This window comes from Somniosus microcephalus, chromosome 15 (genome assembly GCF_052327205.1).
Source record: "Somniosus microcephalus isolate GS21.2 chromosome 15, FLI_Smic_1.0, whole genome shotgun sequence".
NCBI lineage: Eukaryota > Metazoa > Chordata > Chondrichthyes > Squaliformes > Somniosidae > Somniosus > Somniosus microcephalus.
The window spans coordinates 46,620,124-46,642,760 of record NC_141001.1 but is presented as its reverse complement, the minus strand read 5'-3'; the positions used below and the strand labels follow the sequence as shown (position 1 = coordinate 46,642,760).

Sequence of the window (22,637 nt, the reverse complement as noted above, 5' to 3'; positions counted from 1 at the left end):
GCAAGAATCAACACAGCATGTTACAACTATATTGTAATTACGGTAGCCCTATCCTCAGAAGCGGTGAGAGATCCGTCTTCCTTCTCCACGGAAGTGCAGACTGTAGCTCTGCTTTCAGCTGTGTCTCAGTGGTAGCACTCCTGCCTCTGAGTCAGAAGGAGAATTGAGCACAAAATCTAGGCTGACACTCCAGTGTAGTACTGAGGGAGGGCTGCACTGTCGGAGGTGCCGTCTTTCGGATGAAACGCTAAACCGAGGCCCCGTCTGCCCTCTCAGGCAGATGTAAAAGATCCCACGGCACTATTTGAAGAAGAGCAGGGCCGTTCTTCCCGGTGTCCTGGCCAATATTTAGCCCTCAGCCAACATCACTAAAAAAAAACAGATTATCTGGTCATTACCTGATTGTTGTTTGTGGGAGCTTGCTGTGCGTAAATTGGCTGCCGCCTTTCCTACATTTGGAATGTCCTGAGGTCATGAAAGGTGCTATATAAATGCAAGTCTTTGGCAGTTACGGCAGTGGTGATAAAGGTAGACTGTGCTAAACAGATGAGAACACTTCAATGATCAGTTCTGCTCTAATGCCTCTTGTAGCAGCCACTCAGTTCTCAAGTTGTCAGCTTTTTGGCGCTTGGGTCAGGTTTTTTTTAAACTGTTGGTCAGCTTTTTCTACTTTTCTAGTTAGGCATGTTTCCGTAATCACAGTAAAACCCTGGAGCTTTCACCAGCAGCTTTAATTAATCCAGTTTCTGTAGAGTTTAAAATATTTTTCTGAATTGAAGTATTAGCGATGTGCAAGTACCCAAATGAGCCTAACCATGCTATATAATTATTGTCATTTATTCAAAGCTTCAAAGAGGCCAGCTTGATGTTGAATTGCTGATTACTGGCATTGTGTGTACAATGCCTTTCATTCTTGCGGTCGGCGAGTGTGTTGCAACTCTCCTGGTTTCTTGGAAAAGGTTTTCTTTGATGTTAGGTGTGAGCCCAGCCACTGAGAAACACGGTGCTTTCAATTAGCTCTTGTGCACCATAATTTGGAGCTGCTTTGAGGCTGGTGACTCGCTCGACCTGTCCTCACCTCTTATTAGGCCTCATGTCACTGGCATTCGGCCTGTGATCTCTGTTGACAGGCTCTTGGATGTAGGCCACAACTCTCAGGCCAAGGAGCAGGCAGAGTGGAAGGAAATCTGAAATAAACAAATTAGCTACACAAATATCTAACCCGAAGAAGAGGTTATTACATTAGGGTTATCCCTCCTACCCATTATATGGGCACGGTAGTATAGTGGTTATAATACCGGACATGCAATGCAGAAGCTGTGAGTTCAAATCCCTCCAATGAAGGTTGTAAAATTCAATTAAATTCAATAAATCTAGTACATTATGGGCTAGCTCCTGGAAAAAATTATTATCAAAGCAGCCAGCTTGTTGTAAAAACTGGTGAACTAAAGTCCTTCATGGAAGGGAACTTGCATCCCTGCCCAGTTTGGCCTGCACATGAGTCCCACAATATGTGGTTCTCCCAACAGCCTATCAAGCCACTCAGTTACAAAACAAATGCTACAGAATAGAATTGTAAGAGAAATATCGCACGGACCTATCAGCAACAATCTAAGCATCAGATCAGGCAATCCCAGCCCAGTTGACCCTACAAATCCTCCTCACTACTAATATCTGGGGACTGGTGAGAGCTATCTCACAGACTAGATGAGCAATGGTCCTCACAGAGTCATATCTTTCAGCCAACATCCCAGACTCCTGCATCACCATTTCTGTCCCATGGGTATAATAGACCCACCAAATGATGAGTCACAATGATATACAGTTGGATGGGTATGGCCCTGGAAATCCTCAACATTGACTGCAGACCCCATGAAGTCTCATGGCCTCAAGACAAACAAAAGAAAGGAAACCCAAATCCCAAGCCAGAGAAATGAAGGTTTATGGTGAGACAGTTTTCACTCGGCTGTAGGGGACACTTACTGGCTCAGTACTGTTAATCAATTGTTGCTCCATTACTTCTTCCAATAGACTGCCAAGTATCAAGGATCTAGCAAGTTGATGTTTCTCACTTGATGTTGCCTTCCATTGAGAGAAGCTCTTCAAGTATTTTTAATGTATAATGAATGCTGATGTATAATTAAAGTGAACTTTTGGATTAAATGGCTTTTTAGTACTAAGTCTTTTTATTTTGCTATGCACACATAGAAAATGCCAAGCAGTTACACAAGAAATCAAATATTCTATTTTTACTCTATTCTATCTCTTGATTCATATCCTTTTAGCCTCTGAAAAGGGCTATTTGATTTCTGTTTCCAGTCAAGCATTAGTCTGCCTAATATCTGGACTGGATCACCACTCAGATTTCAATTTATATTCATATATATTGGCCAACCTCTCTGCAATGGCAACTCTGGTTGACTCTTTCTCACATTAAAGAATAGCCTCTCGCCTCCTCTGCACACTTGCTAAGCTCTGGCTCGCCCTCAGAGGTGAATCACTATACTTTACAGTGAGAGTCAGTCAGAGCCAGAACTAGAGCCAGAAATAACTATTTTAGTAAAGGCCTCATGAGCAGCACCAATTGGAAGTGTAAAAAAAGTTGGTTATCTGCTAAAAAAGAAGACGGTTAGCAGCTATGATTTTCAAATTTAGAAACACATCCTTGTCTCCCTCACCAACCACATTTCCCTACTCCCTTCCAACTCCTTTGCCTTCTGTGTCCGAACCTGGAAAAAACTCCTCCAAATTACTTGCAACTACATTTTGTAAAGCCTTTGGCCCTTGAATTTGCCGTAATACTTTTGCAGCTGTTGATTTGCTCAGCACGCCCCCTTCTCCATCAGTAAATCCTTTTCTCTCCCCGATTCTGATCCTTACCCCTGGTGTGGTTCCCATTTTCTCTCCCTCAAGTCCAAGGGGTGTAAAGTTGAGCATGTCTGGCTCACAACTGGTTTGGCCATCCTGCACCAGATCTCGCTGGACCAAATCAATCGCTATCGGGCTGCAGATTCCTCTGCCAAAACCACAAACTAATTCAGGATCATTCTGTGAAGCAAAGATAACCAACACCGTCCTTTCGCTACAACCAAAAGTCTCCTTAAACCCTTCTTCCCTCCACCCTCATCTCCAACAAGTGCAAGGAGCTCATGAACTTCTTTATCACTTAGATTCAGATCATCCACAGCAGGTACGGTAGTGTAGTGTAGTGTTATGTTACTGGGCTAGTAATCCAGATTAGAACAAGAATTCAAATCCTACCATGGCAGTTTGAGAATTTGATTTCAGTTTAAAACTACTGGAAATAAAAAGCTGGTATCAGTAAAAGTGGCCATGAAGCTGTCAGATTGTTGTAAAAACCCAATTTGTTCACTAATGTCCTTGAAGGAAATGTCCAGGTAGTTAACAGGCAGTTTTTAGCCTAATCCCTATTTTCATTGGTGAAATGTGGGATTCCCGACGGCTCCAAACCACACCAAGTTAGCGAGCCGGGCCATCGGGATTAAGGGCTTGGAGGGGTCGAGATGTCCGGTGTTCAGGTGAGTGATGGGTGCATGAGTGCAGAGGTAAGTGTGTTTAAAGTGTATAAAGAAGTTTCACTTACCTTTACAGCCTTCCTTCCTTCAGGTCTTGGGAGTCCCTCATCTCACCGGCACAGAAAGTAGAATGGCCGCAATCTGTCAAAAATTGCAGCATTCAGCTTTCTGTTCCGGAGAGATCTCTAAATCATCCTGAGAGGAAGGAATTAACTTAGAGTACAGATTGTCAGTGTTTGACAGCTTCAAACAGCTGTCAAACGCTGATATTTCATCTGTCAAAAGGTCTTGACAGATGAAATATCAATCTGTGACGTCACCTGTTGCCGGGTGGCGCTTAATTGGCCTGCTGAGCCCGCTGGCTGTGCGTCTGTATAAAACAATAAAAGTCCTGAATAGTGCACACACTTCCTGTCCACAAACCTTACTTCCTGCTGTCATGATTTTTAATAACACTTTTTTGTCAACAGTTACCATTCTTAATTGCTATGTCAAAATTTCCGTTCAATTTTGCTATGTCAATTGTCACAATGTAGTTTCAGTCTGTGTCCGATAGGTGGCTCTGTGGAGTGAGTTTCTGAAGTCTCTCTCTCCCATCTCATATATAATAAAAACTTATATTCATCAAGTGACCGTTGGCAATGCCACGGGCAAGTTACTGGTAATGAGATACAAGTACCAGTGCACTGAAGAATTCGCAATACTGGAGAGAAAAAAAATCGCATTGCAAAACAAGAATAAATCTTGCTCAGATTGTTGTTTTGTGAAAGGAAACTGAATGATTTCACAGTAATCAAAACTACCCTGCCGTCATTTTCAAATGCATGGAATCCCCAGCAACATCCCTTATCAGACGGAGGAAAGGCATCTCCTTGACCTTCAGTCTCTGATGAATTCTGACAGAAGTTATGTTCTCTATTTTGATAGATTCACTGTCTATCAATGCCCAAACCACAAATTTGAATATTTAGAACTAGAAATCTTTTTGAAGTTTGTATGAATGAGACTATTATTTAGGAGCAGTTGAAGCTTTGTTCTGCAGTAATGAGTTCTGCCAATACAACAGCCAAATCCAACAGATAAAAAGAGGACTGAACCTCACTGAGCAAACACACAGGGATAAGTCAAAGACATACACGCAGGTCTAGAATTCAACTATAGCAGTGGGAATCAGCACTGGGAATCTAGACACAGGACTGGGAAATCAAGCTTCAGCACTGGAAATCCAAGCACAGCTCAAAAGTTCCAGCTTCAACACGGGAAATCCAAACATAGGACTGGGAACATCAGCTTCAACAGTGAGAATTCAGACACCAAAAATTCAAGCTTCAGCATTGGAAATCCTGCTAACCAACTGAGAACTGCAGCATCCTGCATGGGAAAGAATGGTAAGGAGGGAATTCTTTAACCTGATTATGATAAAGAAAGCTTCAAACAAACTATAGAATAGCACTTTAAAAGAAAAGAGTCAATTTTGCATTTAACATAGGGATGGCTAAGATTTGGGATTCTATGTCTCGCCTCACATAGGCAAACTCTTTCCCAGTATCCTGGTCTTTCATGGTTCCTTTCTCTCTCTGTCCCTGTCTATGTTTCTCTCTTCCCCCACCCTTCCCGAGGCTAACCTTCTCATTTGTTCAGAGTTTATCGGTTTGGGGGAGCAAGCTTCTGTCTCAGATCCCGTGAGGTGGGCTGGCCCTCTCAGGATCTGCTCTAGCTCAGTCTATCTTTTCAGATACACAGAGTTGCTGGGACTTGTTGGCTCTTCTGATCAGAATTCCTGGATGGCTCTGGGAGTCCCCTTCCCATTCCCTGTGCTGTGATGGGTGACTTTCATCCCAGTAAGTTCGCTGTTTGATGAGTTTGTAGCATCTCTGTAACAATGGCTGGCATTATAGTGGGTGCAGGCTTAGAATTTTTATATCTTATTTGTCATTCTGTCAGTTATTTGGATTATTACTTGTTACTTCCATTTTATATCTGTAAAACTTTCACAAATAAATGTTTTTAAAATGAATGAATAGTACTGGTTGGTGCATTGTAAAAATGGTGAATTAAATAGTTGAAAATTAACATTTGGAAAATGCTGCGAAATTGTAAGAGTTATGGCTCAAGGTTTCGGGTTTCGGGTTTCGGGTTTTTATGCATTATGTCTAATTTGGCGTTTTCAGTTGTCCTACAAAAAAAACTGAACTAAAAAGATCCAACCACAGCTTAGCCACGAGCAGGGGCTAAGTAGACCTAACTCTTAGCTCATCTTAAAAGTGAGACTCAATTTGATGGATTATTAATAACTAATTTTGACACTACACGACATAGTAAAGGAGACTACGACTGTTAACATAATCATCACAAACAAAGCAATAACTTGGTTTCAGAATTACAATAACCCAGCAATAGCTTGGCCCAATCTAACATAACGTAACTCAGTTCAGAATATCACAGCTTCAGCTCAGTTCAGCTTAATATAGGATTACAGTAACACACAACTTCAAGGATTGAAATACCTGCTTGGCAAAGTAGTCCTTTGCGGTTTATATGGCGAAGTACAGGTGGCCTCCATACTGTTTCTGTTTAAATCCATATCATAGACAGCAGCAAAAAATCATATCCTACACTGTACTGTTTTTGTAAAATTCTTGAATTATCCTCGGTAAATCGACTCAATTAAAAAGATCCAGCCACAGCTTGGTCTTCGGCAGAAACTAAGGAGAGCATTGGTTAAGCACTATTTAACTCTTAGCTGTCAACTAGATATCAATAACTGAACAGGACAACATTTGATGCTCCAAGTGCAATCTGCCAGTAACCTCATTGACGCATTAGCTACTTTTTGTGTAGGGATCTCAGCTACTTAAAAAAGCAATGTTTTCTTAAAGTAGCTAATTCAGTGGGCTCATCTAAGGAGCATTATAAGCTGCACGATGGACGAGTAAACTGTCACTGATCTGTCAGCACTTTAATTATGTGCACATTAGGGCCTAGAAATTGAGTAGCCTTAGCGCCGCATTTGAGGCGCTAGAGGGCCTAGCGCCAGAGTTATGGCCAGTTTAGAAATTCCCTGGGGCCCTAGAATTGGCGGTAGACCGGTAGCGCTGCGCCGGCACCGATGACGTCATCGGTGTGCGCAGCGTCCCGGTTGCCGTGGTGACGGGCCCCAGCGCCGAAATTGAGTTGCGGCCGCCTCGCCCGTGGCAGCCGCAACTAAGATTTTTTCAACCGAGTCTTCCCCGAGTTAGCGCCGGCGCATTAAGGTCGCGCGGCGGCCGGCCGCTTTCCCGCCGGCCGCCTGCCCGCACCTCCCTCCCCGGACTCCTCCACCCCCCCCCCCCGCGGAACAGATGCATCTGGCCTGCAAGCCCGGCACTTGTCCGAGGTGCCGGGCTCATTTTTTTCAATATTTGAACGGACAGCGGGCGAGTGCAGGCAGCTCCTCCTTAACTGAAGGAGGAGGCCTGCACTTCCCCAGCCTGCCGCACCGCATCGGGTCCCGCAGCGCCGGATTAGCGCCGCAATGCGGCAGTCAGCGCCCATTGGGAGGCGCTCACGCCCGCCAGTAGCGCCGGCAGCCGTCTGGGCGCGGCGCTACAGAATTTTTGGCGCGCGCAGGGGGACTTAGCGCCGGCGCTAAATTTCCGGCGTTAAAGCCCTGGCGCGGCGCCAACTCAATTTCTAGGCCTAGATTTCCAGTCATTCACCCTTTCCTGGGTGAAGCATCATTGTATTATTTATCATGCCTTCACTTGACCACTGAGCTTCCTTTTCGCCCTAACTCCACACAATTATGCAACTCTTTAGACTTTCCTTTGTCGGCGACTTTCTCACCTTAATAAGATCTGCCCCAAGAATACAGTATTCATATTAACTTGTTCAGTACTCGAATGACTCACACTGCTGGTTCCTAAGTTTAATCTCAGTTATTATCGTTATGTGAGCAACTATCTCTGCCATTGCGATGGGTTAGGTAACTGTTCCCCTTCCATTTGTAATGATTAAGGTGTTATGTTAAAATGTACACATCAGCTGGTGAGCTTGTTCTATAAAGTGACTTTTTTGACGAATCAGTCAGGTTTCCTGCACTTGTTACAAGCTGGAACAGCTCAAGGAATCTCCCCTTATTTGGAACAGAAGTTTCTCTTGAACATCCACAATCAAATCCATGAGAAATACTAATAAACTCCCTCTCAAATGTTCCAGCATCCCTTCCTGTAAAGTATATGTGACAGGGCTTCCGGCTAAATGTGTTCGGTTCTGTGTTACTTTGTATTAGTTGCTGTCATAATTACCTCTGTCCCTCCTGGCCCACATTGTAAATGGTGAATATTTCCTTCATATTTGTTTCTGGCTATGCTGTCAGCGGGTGTCACTCTATGTGATGGGCATCTTAATTCCTCATCTTTACATTCAAAATCATTTATATTTTTCACAACTTTGAAAAATTAGAACCTTTACTTGTCTCTGCCTCGTCACTTTCAGCTTCTTTTTTCTTTTCACTTGAGTTCTGCATTTTGTACTCTCAAATTTTGCATTTTTAAAATTTCATTCCACTTTGATCAAGTATCCTACTAGGTGACCTACTTTGCTTTACTTCATGTTCAAATTTCTGCCCTGCCTTTTCATATTCTGACTTTCTTTTTTAGCTCTATTTCCCTGTTGAATCTATCAGCTTATGTCAATTCTCTGTGTTAATTCTGTTTTATTTTTGCTAATTACTTTTCAATATCTTTATTCTGTTTCTTCTGGCGAAGCACTTGCTTGTTTTGGAGATGTAACAAGAGAGGACACAATGGGTAGATTTTATGAATTAGCAGTCACGGTGGAGAGCTTCTTGCGATGGGACCGTCTATCGGGAATTCGGATGGAAACTCGTGTAAGTGCGCTGATCTCCCTTAATTTGTAAAAGCTATGTCAATATTTTCGACTGTTCATCTTTTCACTTCCAGATTTTTTTGATAGTACCATGATGTATATTTATGAATTTTAATGATCGAAATTCCACCAGTCGTTAACCCTTTCTTACACGTGTGACTCCCCTCATTGTAGGAACATGAAGCTGCTTGCAAATTTCAGGAGAATGCTGAATACTGCCGGCGTAAAGCGTTACACCAGTGGCAGTTGAGTGATGGGGGTGGGGGCATTATCAGCTGTTGCAATACAATGCTTTCTTACCACATTCTATGAATTTGTCATTCTTACTGGAGCTGTAATTGAGGTAGCTCTGACCATGAAGGGTTTCCCCACGGTTGAGTCGCCAAGGACCAGCACCTTGAATAAGGTGGTCGGTCATTGACTCATCCACATTCCTTTTCTTTCTCCCATTTTCTGGTTCACACTTTCATTTTCTGATTCTCTCCCCTTTTTGGTTCACAGTCATTTCCGTTTCAGATTCTTCCTCCTCTTTTTGGGGGTTTTCTACCTCCCTCTTTTTCAGGGCCACGTTCTCTCCTTTTTTGGTTCTCTCTATCCTTTATGGATTTTTTTTCCCATTCTCTCTCCCACTGCCATTTTTGGGGTTTCTCTGTCCCCTCCCTCTTATGGTCCTCACTTTTTCATCCCCTCCCCTCTCTGGTTCACTCTCTCCTTTTTCTATTTGGATTCTAGTGGAGGAGATAGTTCTGGTGCAGAGGTCTTCAGCAGGGCTCAAACTCTTCACAAATCCCACCTAGAGTACAATCTGCCCCTTACTTCCCTCAGTGCACTCAGCCACTTCTTAATGTTATTTGGAGTGAACTGAATTGGCAGGACAGTGGCATTTATTTTAGTGGGACCTCAGCAGAAGGCCAAGTAGGATCATCTACTCGGCACTTTTAGCTGAAGATGCTGGGAAACACTTCAGCCTTGTCTCTTGCACTCACATGCTGGCTTCAACCGTCTTTGAGAACAGGGCTGTTCCTTAAGCCTCCCACTCCTATTAGTGTCCTGATTTTCACTACCATGTTCAGCTGGAATTGGTAGAGTTAGAGAGCTAGCTCTGATCCATTGGCTGTGGGAATTTTTTTTTAATTCGTTTATGGGATGTGGGCATCGCTGGCAAGACTAGCATTTATTGCCCAACTCTAATTGTCCTTGAGAAGGTGGTGGTGACCCACCTTCTTGAACCACTGCAGTCCATGTGGTGAAGGTATTCCCACAGTGCTGTTAGGTAGAGAGTTCAAGGATTTTGACCCAGCGACGATGAAGGATCGGTGATATACTTCTAAGTCAGGATGGTGTGTGACTTGGAGGGGAACTTGGAGGTGGTGGTGTTCCAGTGTGCCTGCTGCCCTTGTCCTTCTAGATGGAAGAGGTTGCGGGTTTGGGAGGTGCTGCTGAAGAAGCCTTGGCGAGTTGCTGCAGTGCATCTTGTAGATGGTACACACTGCAGCCACGGTACGCCGGTGGTGGAGGGAGCGAATGTTTAAGGTGGTGGATGGGGTGCCAATCAAGCGGGCTGCTTTGTCCTGGATGGTGGGAGCTTCTGTCTTAGCTCTGTCCAAAGCATACTACTTTTGGATGCTTAACATACAGGTAGCCTTGTGTTGCAGATTCACTAGGCTGCTGGCTCATTCTAAGTTATGTTTGGTGCTGCTCCCGGCACACCCTTCTATAGCCCCTATTGAACCAGGGTTGAGTTCCTTGTTTAATGGTGATCGAGGAGTGAGGATGGGCAATGAAGATACTAATTGTGGTGGTATAAAATTCTGCTGATGTTTGATGGAAGCCTAGTTTTGAGCAGCCCAATCTGTCTTAGCATGGCGGTAGTGCCACACTACATGATGGAGAATGCTCTCACTGAGGAGAAAAGACTTAGGGATCGATTTTAACTTCCCGCCAGGCGGTATCTGTAGTCAATGGAAAGGAAAATAGGGCAGCTTGTATAACAAGCGTCTGACCCACTGCCAACTATTTCCCGCCCAGTGGGAACCGTTACAATCAACCCCTTAGTCACCACAAGAATTGTGAGGTGGTATCTCCTACAAATGCTATCATGGACAGACTTGTCTGCAGCAGGTAGATTAGTGAGGTGAGGTCAAATAGGGTACTCCCACGTGTTGGTTCCCTCACCACCTGACTCAGGCCCAGTTTGGCAGACATATCCTGCAGGACACGGCCAGCTCAGTCAGAGGTGGTGCTACTGAACCATTCTTGGTGGTAGACACTGAAGTTGCCCACCCAAAGTACAATCTGTCCGCTTGCTTCCCTCAGTGCTTCCTTCATGATGCTCACCATGGAAGAGTTCCTGATTCATCAGTTGATTGTGGACGATAGCTGGTGGTCAGCAGGAGGTTTCCTTGTTTGACTTGAAGTATTAGGTCCATCTGATTCTCTCTTAATATTAAATTGTCTAGTGATTGTTTATGACTGAGTTGCTTTCAAGGCCACTTCAGATGGCATTAAAAGTGAATCATGTAGTGTGGGAGTGGAGATACATGCAGGCCGGTCTAGGTAGGGATGGCAGGTTCCCTTCCCTGACGTTTTTTTTAAACATACAGTAGCTTTCATGATTATTTTTCTGGCAGTAGCCCACAAATTACCAGATTTAGCAAATTCCATTTCACATTTTGTCATGTTGGGCTTTGTATTTATTTGGCCACTAACCAATGGCAAATTCACAAAAAAATGTAAATTTGCAGCAAGATGCCCACCACTGATGGGTTTGTCATGGTGCAATCTGGGAGCCGGGTGAAAACTGCAAATCCCATGGAGCTGGAACACCCCAGCGTGGCCCTGGAGAAATTTTCAGCCTCTGGGACTAAAGCAGAACTCTGGCCACAGAGAGAAAGACAGCCCCATGTAGGGACTTTCTAACTTAAATGACTAATTTTAAAAGTAGGTTGTGTGGATTTTTTCAGAATTGTGTCATTTTATGATGTGTTTGTTATGTTTTATTATATACACTGACCTGGGTGAAGAAGAAAATAGCACCTGAAAGCAGTTGAAAAAATTGTTTGAGTGTTTTGACTGATTCATTTTGTGGTACTTTCTGGATCTACATTGCTGGGTTTCAAAAGATAGCGTGGTTTGGTTGGGTCATTTTGTGGTGTATGTTCATTGCTGGCTGGTAGCTTTTCCAACCTGTCGAGTGAATGGAAGTTTTTTTCATTGCTTCAACAACAACAACTTGCATTTATATAGCGCCTTTAACATAATAAAGTGATCTAAAGCGCTTCACAGGCACGTTATCAAACAAAATTTGACACCAAGCCACATAAGGAGAAATTAAAAGAGATGACCAAAAGCTTGGTCAAAGAGGTAGGTTTTAAGGAGTGTCTTAAAGAGGACAGAGGTGGAGAGGTTTTGGGAGGGAATTCCAGAGCTCGGCAGCTGAAGGCCGCCAGCCAATGGTGGAGCGATTAAAACCGGGGATATGCAGAGGCCAGAATTGGAGAAACACAGACATCTCGGAGGGTTGTAGAGCTGGAGGAGATTACAGAGATAGGGAGGGATTGACCGTGGGGGGATTTAAAAACACTTCGACAAAGGGCTAACTCAGCCAACCATAATCATCAAGTTAAAAGACTGGTCAGTTCATCCAAGAATTGAGTACTGTTCCCATATGTATGGAGAAACAGACAACCTCTTTGATCAGCTAATAGTTTAACTGCTCTATTAAAACAATTCTACCTCTACTACCGTATTGCTGTTTCCAGTCTCTGAGTACATCTTCATTGAGCCCAACGATAGCTTTCTTTCCTATGGTTTTTCCAATTTTCTTTTCCTAATTTCTAGCTAACACTTTGCACATACTTATGCTGCAACATTGCACTTATGGTTCTTCTAACATATTACTGAGCTAATTGTTGGATTGCATTGTTCCACATAGTATTACAGTATAAACTCTGGCAACCTCCGCCTTACTCTCTGAACTATACCTGGTCACACTCCAAACATTCTAAACAGACTAATTCAATCTACATGTTTTTTCCACCTTTAAAACTTCTGTAATCTAAACAAAAAGCCCCTTTTAGTAGTTTAATTTATCAAGATTAAGGAATTAGCTCAGGAAATCTGGCCTTCTGTCATTCCCCACCCAAGTTAGAGTTCCAACTAAAACTTTACAAACACATCTGTTCAAGTAGTTTGAAATAACAACAGAAAATGCTGGAAACACTCAACAGGCCAGGCAGTATCCGTGGAGAGAGAAACAGAGTTAACGTTTCAGGTCTGGGACCCTTCATCGGAACTGGAAAAAGGAGATGTAACAGATATTAAGCAGGTGCAGAGGCGGGTGGGTGGGGGGAGGGGAGGAAGGAATTGAAGGAACATTCTATGCTAAGGTAAGAGGCAGAAAAGATAAAATGTTGCAAATGGGAATGGCAAAATCATCAACAGCATGAAAAATGGGAGCAGGGGTTATAGTCTGAAATTGTTGAACTCAATGTTGAGTCCAGAAGGCTGTAAAGTGCCTAATCGAAAGATGAGGTGCTGTTCCTCGAGCTTACGTTGAGCTTCAGTGGAACAATGTAAGAGGCCGAGGACAGAGAGATCAGAGTGGGAGTGAAGCGGAGAATTAAAGTGACAGGCGACCGGAAGCTCAGGGTCACCTTTACAGGCTGAATGGAGGTGTTCCGCAAAGCGGTCGCCCAATCTGCGTTTGGTCTCCCCAATGTAGAGGAGACTGCATCATGAGCAGCGAATACAGTATACTAATTTGCAAGAAGTACAAGTAAATCGCTGTTTCACCTGGAAGGGGTGTTTGGGGCCCTGGACAGTGGGATAGGAGGAGGTAAAAGGGCATGTGCTGCATCTCCTGCGCTTGCACAGGAAGGTGCCGGGTGAAGGGGAAGGGCTGTTAGGGGTGATTGAGGAGTGGACCAGGGTGTCGCGGAGGGAGCGGTCCCTTCGGAATGCTGAAAGGGGAGGTGAGGGGAAGATTGTAAAAGCTTCTATAGGTATGTGAAAAGGAAAAGACTGGTGAAGGTAAATGTAGGTCCTTTACAGTCAGAGACAGGAGAATTTATAATGGGGAATGAGGAACTGGGAGAGAAATTAAATAAATACTTTGTTTCTGTCTTCATGGAGGAAGACACAAAAAACCTCCCAGAAATACGAGAAAACCAAGGGTGTGGCGAGAATGAGGAACTGAAAGAAATTATTATTAGTAAAAAAACAGTACTAGCAAAATTAATGGGACTAAAAGTCGATAAATCCCAAGGACTGGATGACCTACATCCTAGGGTTTTGAAAGAGGTGGTCATTGGGATAGTGGATGCATTGGTTGTCATCTTCCAAAATTCTATAGATTCTGGAATGGTTCCTGCAGATTGGAGGATAGCAAATGTAACCCCGCTATTTAAGAAAGGAGGAAGAGAGAAAACGGGGAACTACAGACCTGTTAGCCTCACATCAGTAGTTGGGAAAATGCTGGAATCTGTTATAAAGGATGCAAACTGGGCACTTAGAAACTAATACAGTAGTAAGATTGGGCAGAGTCAACATGGATTTATGAAAGGGAAATCCTGTTTTACAAACCTATTGGAATTCTTTGAGGATGTAACCTCAAGTAGACAAAGGGGAACCGGTAGATGTGGTGTATTTGGATTTTCAGAAGACCTTCAATAAGGCCCCACACAAGAGGTTTGTGAACAAAATTGGAATTGGGGGTAATATACAAGCATGGATTGAGAATTGGTTAACAGACAGAAAACAAAGAGTAGGGATAAACGGGTCTTTTTCAGGATGGCAGGCTGTGACTAGTGGGGTACCGCAAGGATCGGTGTTTGGGCCCCAGCTATTCACAATCTATATCAATGATTTGGATGAGGGGACTAAATGTAACATTTCCAAATTTGCTGATGATACAAAGCTAGGTGGCAGTGTCAGTTGTGAAGAGGATGTGAAGAGGCTTCAAGGGGATCTCGACAGGCTCAGTGAGTGGGCGAGAACATGGCAGATGGAATATAATGTGGATAAATGTGAAGTTATCCGCTTTGGTAGAAAAAACAGAAAGGCAGAGTATTTCCTAAATGGTGAAAGATTGGGGAATGCAGATGCTCAAAGGGGCCTGGGTGTCCTTATATATGAGTCACTGAAAGTGAATCTGCAGGTGCAGTAAGCCATTTGGAAGGCAACTGGTATGCTGGCCTTCATTACAAGAGGATTTGAGTACAGGAGTAAAGGAGTCTTACTCCAATTATATAGGGCCTTGGTGAGACCACACCTGGAGTACTGTGTACAATTTTGGTCTTCTTACGTAAGGAAGGATATACTTGCCGTAGAGGGAGTGCAACGAAGGTTCACGAGATTGATTCCTGGGATGGCGGGACTGTCGTATGAGAAGAGATTGAGTAAACTAGGCCTGTATTCTCTTGAATTCAGAAGATTGAGAGGGGATCTCATTGAAGCATACAAAATTATTACAGGGCTTGATAGGGTGGATGCTGGGAGAATGTTTCCCTTGGCTGGGGAGTCTAGAACCAGGGGCCACAGCCTCAGGATAAAGGGTAGGCCATTCAGGACTGAGATGAGAAGAAATTTCTTCACACAGAGGGTGGTGAATCTTTGGAATTCTCTACCCCCAGAGGGCTGTGGAGGCTCAGTCATTGGGTATATTCAAAACAGAAGTCGATAGATTTCTGACTAGTAAGGGCATCAAGGGATATGGCGATAGGGCCGGTGAATGGAGTTGAGGCAGAAGATCAGCCATGATCTCATTGAATGGCGGAGCAGGCTCGAAGGGCTGAATGGCCTACTGCTCCTATTCTTATGTTCTTATGTTCTTATGCATTTAGTGGTGGGATCACGTTGGAGGTGGCGGAAATGGCGGAGGATGATCCGTTGAATGTGAAGGCTGGTGGGGTGAAAGGTGAGGACAAGGGGAACCCTATCATGGTTCTGGGAGAGAGGGGAAGGGGTGAGAGCAGAAGTGCGGGAAATGGAACGGACACGGTTAAGGGCCATGTCAACCACAGTAGAGGGGAATCCTCGGTTGAGGAAAAAAGAAGACATGTCGGAAGCACTAGTATGGAAGGCGGCATCGTCAGAACAGACGCGGCAGAGACAGAGAAACTGGGAGAATGGAATAGAGTCCTTACAGGAGGCGGGGTGGGAGGAAGTGTAGTCCAGGTAGCTGTGGGAGTCAGTGGGCTTGTAGTGGATATTTGTCAATAGCCTATCACCAGAAATGGAGACAGAGAAGTCAGGGAAGGGAAGACAAGAGTCAGAGATGGACCATCACTGATGCCTCATCTAATTGTCCTCAAGTCCCAGGCTTCCTTCACTGAACCTTCACCCATTCATTCTCTGCAGTTTTTCTCCCACTCACCCAAGCCACTAGCGCAGAATCTCATCCATGAAGCCTATCACCTGCTCCCTCAATCACACCCACCCCGGGTTCTCTGCAGATTCTTCTCATCCCATCTTCAGACCTGGGCACACTATCTCGTCCATGAAACCTACCATTTACTTCCACAATCATCTCCTAGGTTTCTGTTCACCCGACTTTGCCTCATCAGACCCATGGTTGCCGATATAATCAACTTTTCTCTATTCTCTGGCACTGTCCCTACCTCCTTCAAGATTGCCATTATTATCCCATCTTCAAAAAACCCACTCTAAATCCCTCCATTCTCTCCAACTACCAACCTAACTCCAGCTTTCCTTTTATTCTCCAAATTCCTGGAACACACCATTGCCTTGGAACTGCACTCCCAACTTTCCCAACACTCACTTGTTCAAGCCTCCCCAATCTGGTGTCCATGCTGCCTACAGCATTGAAATTGCAGCGGTCAAATCCACAACGTCCTATGCAACTTACCTTCATTTCATATCCCTCCATGACCTCACTACACCCTATCTTGGTAATCTCCTCGAGCCTTGTGTGCATGCATGCATCTTCCACTCCTCTAACATTAAGCTGTCCCTTCTCCCTCATCCCTCCACTACACCAATGGCAGCTGCTCATTCAGCCACTACTCTCATCTGGACTCCTTACCTAGGTCCTTCCAGCTTGTCACCACCCACCTATTTTCAAAACTTCCTCAAAAACTTTCTCTTTGAGTGTGCCTTCTGTGTTTGACACTGGCTCTCTCTGTTATGCTCGGCTTCTAATGCTTTTCCTCCTCAATGTAAAGTGCTTTAGGAGATCTTCCTGTAAATGAGGCGTTCTATAAAACTGCAGGTTGGTGTATCTCGGTGAGGCCCTTCTGGGTCAAATTTAAAGTTAGCACTTTGCAAATTACTGTTAAAGAAAGACTTGCATTTATATAGCGCCTTTCCTGACCTCAGTACATCCCAAAGCGCTTTACAGCCAATGAAGTACTTTCTGAAGTGTAGTCACTGTTGTAATGTCGGAAATGCGGCAGCCAATTTGTGCACAGCAAGCTCCCACAAATAGCAATGTGTTAATGACCAGATAATCTGTTTTTAGTGATGTTGACTGAGGGATAAATATTGGCCAGGACACCAGGGATAACTCTCCTGCTCTTCTTCGAAGTAGTGTCATGGATGATTTACGTCCACTTTAGATAGCAGACGGGGCCTCGGTTTAACATCTCATCTGAAAGACGATTAATAGAACAGTCTCTAAGATTGCCGTGAAAGCTGATAAATATATGGTTGGATATATTATTTAATTCTACAAGGGTACTTTAAACTCTTTCAGCTCTAAGCAGCTCCCAAAACTTTTGTCTCCTTAGCTTGCTGATACATTAACCCTACAGTGTCAAGTTTGCTGCAGCTTTTCCTATTAAATCATTGAGATGATTACATAAGTGACGATCACAGGGTTTTATATGTACAGCACAGTAACGGAGGGAAGAGATCAAGTCTACAAATCCATTGGTGATAATGTGAAAAGTGTTTTATTTAATTAAAAATATTAATCTTGTTAAAGGGGAACTGAATTGGGATAACGGTACCCTGTGAGGGACAACTGTACACAGTCGGTGGGTTGGAATGGGAAATTCAACCATCAGGGGACAAAGGTCAAAAACTTGCTCATGATGGGCCGAAGGGCCTCTTTCTGTGCTGTAAAACTCTATGACTCTATGACTCTATGAGGGGACAGGGGAGCTGAAATTTTGCTCAGTGGGGAGGACGGTTTGAGGACTAAAATTCACTTCAGCGTGGGGTGACTGGAAATCCTGCTCACTAGGAAGGAGAGGGAGAGGGACAATTTCCTGCTTAATATAGGTATCTGAATGCGGAACTGATGTTCAGTTGGGAGAGTTGAGGGCAGAAATCTTGCTTTCATACCAAAGGTCACTCGTCTTTTGCACAAGCTAGGGATATGTCACATAACGTTAGGTCTGACTACAATGAAATCAATTGGTTTAATTATGTTATGCTTACAGCACCACTTACATGTGCAGTTCTATTGTCATTTTGAGATCACTTACAACAGATTATCTACGGGCCTCGCCAACAATTCTTCTAGAGCCGAGATATTACTGTTTGGAATATTACTTTACAAACAGTTCACATGTTCTCTATCCACTATTTTAGCTATTGTAACCCATCTATTTTAAAAACGCCTCTGTTAATTTATACAGTGTCATTTCTAGGCTTATATTCAGCACAATGACAGTGCCACCGTGCTGCTAACTGTTTCTTTTTTCACATGTAGGTATTGAACATAGGACTCCCTCGGCTGTTGCTCCTGCTTAGTTGCCTGAGCTCCACTTTTACATCGGCAGAAATGCATCCCCCAGTACCAGGTACATGTTTCTGTAATCCATGTATTTACTGTACACACAGCTTCCCATGAGCTAGAAAAATGGACCCTCCCGCCAAGGTCGCCAAGAGGTCACCAGAACAACTCATATTGTCCCACCTTCTCTCACTGAGAAACCTGTAATGGTTTGTAGCCCATTTTAACAACAGCGCTCAGAAGACTATTTCCAGCCTGCGTCAAGTATTATTCCGAAATGTCAATCCTTCCTCTTGGATCACATGGGCCCTGAAATTCCAAAGGCTGGTCAGCCACAGAGGGGTGGAACCTGGATCCACCAAAATTCAGAACTGCTTTATAACAAATGGAAATCTCAATCTGAGGGGTTGGGGCGGGGGGGGGCGGCATGTGTTGAATTAACGTCAATACACAGATTTAGTAATATATCTGGAGCATTCCCAGGCTACCCTGGGAGTTTCACCCTTTATACCAATAGGCCCAGCTGGACTTGCAGCAGCTGCGAGCTGATATACCTTACAGACACCCCAACACTGCCAAAACAAAGGTAATCAATCCAAAGGAGATCCATTACCACCGTTAATGACGTTTTGCTCTCTTTGGAGCAGTGCTAAAAAGGAAGTTTTTAAGAATATCTTAACTCCCAGGCCTCAGGGTCCTTCTATTATGATGATTAGGAACTGCTCCCACTATCATTGACACAATTGAGTGGGTGCTCCTGTTGCACCTGTACATGTGCGAGCCTCCGCCCTGAGAATGGAAATCACCCTGCACTGGTTTGGGACGGGGTCAGTGTCTTTAGCTTCAGGCAGATGGAGGCTGTGTTCTGCTGCACTTCCTCGGGTGGAGCAGGATCCTCGTAGTCTCAGGCCCCATTTTTTTTATATCATTGACTACTACTGTCTTTAATAAACTTTATATATTTCAATGCTTATCCTTTTCTGTCCAGTAAACTATATGCTTAATTCAAATTTAAATAAACCATAAACTCTACTTGAGGCTTATTATATATTATTTATGTTTTATCACACCAGTACACTATAGATTAGGTTTTCTGACAGGGTGCAGTTTAGACTAGAATGGCTAGTGATAGGTTTTAGACAGACTGAAATTGAAGTGTGCATTTTGCACCCAATGTTATAAGGTTAGCTGACTTGCATAGCTTCAAGTGCAGATTTGGGTGCAGTGAGCACAGTAGTGGTGGGAGCGGAAACCAGTGTGCCAGTGAAATTTAATGTGAAAGGGACTATTAAAGTGGTGCACTAGAATAGGCTGAAGGGGAAGTGATAGGCAAAAAAATAAAGGGAAAAAAAACCTAATATGCAGGAACAAATCTGCAACCCAGTGACAGAGCAGCTCAGCACCTGGCCCCCCATTTAATGGAGCTCGTGTTGCACAAGGTGCTTACAAGGAGGGGAGTGACTCTCGCAGCACCATTTCAATCGGTCACATTACAGCACGTTTCACAAGGAGGTGCAGGTAGGTCTCAGGCTGCCGCTGATTGTTAATATCGCTGGATGTGCCAGCACAATGCTACATGTAGCTGCAGGTGTCCTTGCTGTAGACGGCACAGCATTTGTCTCACTCCATGCTGACTCACAGATGTTGTGAAGGCATTTTCCCATGGTTATTGTCCGGTGGCTGTGCCAGGGCTTGCAGCTTTGCTTGGTGGCATCTTGGTGGGTTCATCCAATCAGGGCATGCCATCTGTTGATTGCTCAGGCACATCTTCTTTCTTACAGTGCCACTGAATTAGAATCCAGTGGGAGTATTCTTAGAGCAATTGGACCATTAATCTATCAAAATCCCTCATAATTTTGAACACTTCCTTTAAATCTCCCCTTAACCTCTTCTACTCAAAGAAGAACAATCCCAGCTTCTCCAGTCTCTCCACATAACTGAAGTCTCTCAGCCCTGGTACCATTCTGGTAAATCTCATCTGCCCCCTCTCTAAGGCCTTGACATCCTTCCTAAAGTGTGGTGCCCAGAATTGAACAAAATGGGGGTAATTTTCCGGGGGGTCAGTGGGCGCGATCAGAGGCTTGCCCAAATGTTGGGTCTGTCATCGCTGAGCAGACCCAAAACACAGCGGCAGGGGAGGCAATTCAGGTCATTATGATCTTGATAACAGAGGATTAAGAACTATTTTCAGTTCACCTTCAGAGCTTACCAGGTTGCCCACGGGTTCTACGCTGCTCGGGGATCACATCAGGTAAGCAGGTTGGGAGTTGAATGGCCATGGAATCATCTCATTACTTGATAACTGCAAATGTGCTATAAAAGCTCCCATCTCACAGCTGTTCACTTTCCAAGCTCAGAAGCTGTTGCTTACTCCATTTGGAAGACAGATTGAGCTTTATGCAGGCAGCAAGTGTTTGGAGCAAACTCTCTATCCAGTGTCACCTCATTGGAACAACTTCTCTCACCATTGACAGGTCGCTTCTGTCATCTCAACCTCACCTGCCATCTATTCCATCAGAATGGGTAAAGTTTATACTCTCTCACCTTGGTCCTCAGAATCCCACCACGATCAGCCCCAACACCAGCAGCACCAGCACACCAGCAGCACCAACACCCACACCAAACTTCTCCGCAATCAACCGATGCTGCACAGGACAGAGGGCATCAATACCCGATCACATTGCTGCCCGGGACACCAGGGATGGCCTCACCATGGCCAGATTTACTTCACTTGACACTGCACACCCTGGCTGCCACATGATGTGCCAGGATGGCACCACACCAACATCATAAAGCATCCCTACAATGCCCAAGCCATTCCTTTCACACTCATCGCCATTGCGAGGAGTACCGTTATGTCTCACCATTCACTGCAACTCACTAAGCAACTTCCAAAAGTTCACACAAATCTTTCCAAGAATGTAAAGTGTTGAAAATTAAGATTTCAATGTTTGACAGCACATTAACAGAAACTTCACATGAACATTGGCTAAAACACACAAGCGCCTATCCTTGTGTGTTGTTGGTTGATATGATTGGACTAGGATGAAGGTGAGTGTGAGGGGTGACTAGTGAGATGGGGAAGTGATGATGTAGATAGAGAGGGATGGGTGGAGGTGCAAGGTGAATTGGTGTGAGTAAGGAGTAGGGTAGGGATGGCAGAGTGATGGGGATGTGATGAGTGACACAGCAGGATGAGGTTGAGTATGGCATTGTAGTAACGTTTCGTGATCTACTGAAATTCTGGAATGGTACACTAGGTGGTGCTGTATGTATATAAGAGTGGGCTACCCACGATGCACTAGGCTACCCACAAGGCAGCAGTCAAAATGGAGGCCTCTACAGATACTGTATCTAGTCCACATGTGCTCAATAAAGTGTCTAGCAAAAGCTAGCTGTTCTTAATAAAAATGACTAGTTATTAATGAACATAACATGGTACCAGGAGTGGGGTCTGATGAGCGTCGGCATCGGGCTTTGTAAAGTATCTGGCACCTGACATTTCACTGGTGATTTCTTCTCGCTTGGGAATCTGGTAGTGTTCACGTTTTATGTTTGCATTTAAGTCCTTTGGATCCATGCATATTCTTAGATCATTGTTCTTTTTCTTTACACATACCATGGAGTTAACCCAGTCTGTTGGCTCTTTGACTTTCCTGATGACTCCTAGTGTGGTCATTCTGTCCAGTTCATTCTTGAGCCGGTCACGCAGGGGTGCTGGAACTCTTCGTGGAGCATGTACCACTGGCTGAGCATTCTCCTTTAGCTGGATTTTGTAAGTGAATGGTAGAACTCTAAATCCTTTGAACACATCCTGGAAATTATTCACTACAGAATCCACCGAGTCATCTGGTCTGCTTATGGCACAGTTTATACGGTAGACTCTCTTGACCAGTTCTGAGTCCTCACAAGCTTTGTCACCCAGTAGTGAATCAAGTCCTTCAGCCACAACAGAAAACATGAGATGATGCACTTTGTCTTTGACTGTCACTTTAAGTCTGCATACACCTAAGCTATCTATTTTCTGTCCATTATAGTCCTTCAGTAGTACTGACTTTTTCTGTATTTTGGGCTTTTCTTTCATATTGTTAATGTCACTCATACTGATTAAGTTTGCTTTTGCCCCAGTGTCTAGTTTCAATGTAACTAATACTCCATTTACCTGCAGTGGGATCATCCATTTGTCCTCTTTTACTGCATTAACCTTATGTTCAGCATTGTTAATTCCTGAGGGCTGCACATTTTCTGTATCCTTTTTTATATTGTCACATGACACCATTCCTACAAAACATGTCTCACTTAAATCAGTGTCCTCAATTACATTAACTCATTGCCCTTTCTTAGTTTTTACTTTTGAAAAGCATTGTTTGGCAAAGTGATTCTTTCCATGACATTTTGTGCACATTTTTCCAAACGCTGGACATTGTTTTAACTGGTGTTTGTAACCACAGCGTTTACAATTAAAAATTCCTTCCTCCGATTGCTTTTCACTTCTGTTCTGCCCATGTTTCTTCCCCTTGTAGGACACAGCA

At 44.0% G+C, this 22,637-nt stretch overlaps 1 protein-coding gene across 1 annotated transcript in view; it reads left to right on the top strand.

Annotated features, from left to right (window-relative positions):
* Positions 1 to 8,322: 8,322 nt before the first annotated feature.
* The window catches only part of LOC147106703 (eosinophil peroxidase-like), a 124,370-nt gene continuing 110,055 nt past the window's right edge, over positions 8,323 to 22,637 (top strand). Inside the window, exons 1-2 of the mRNA XM_086008504.1 lie at positions 8,323 to 8,406; positions 18,082 to 18,172. Of these exons, the coding sequence (XP_085864630.1) occupies positions 8,323 to 8,406; positions 18,082 to 18,172 (175 nt within the window). The remainder of the gene's footprint in view (positions 8,407 to 18,081; positions 18,173 to 22,637) is intronic.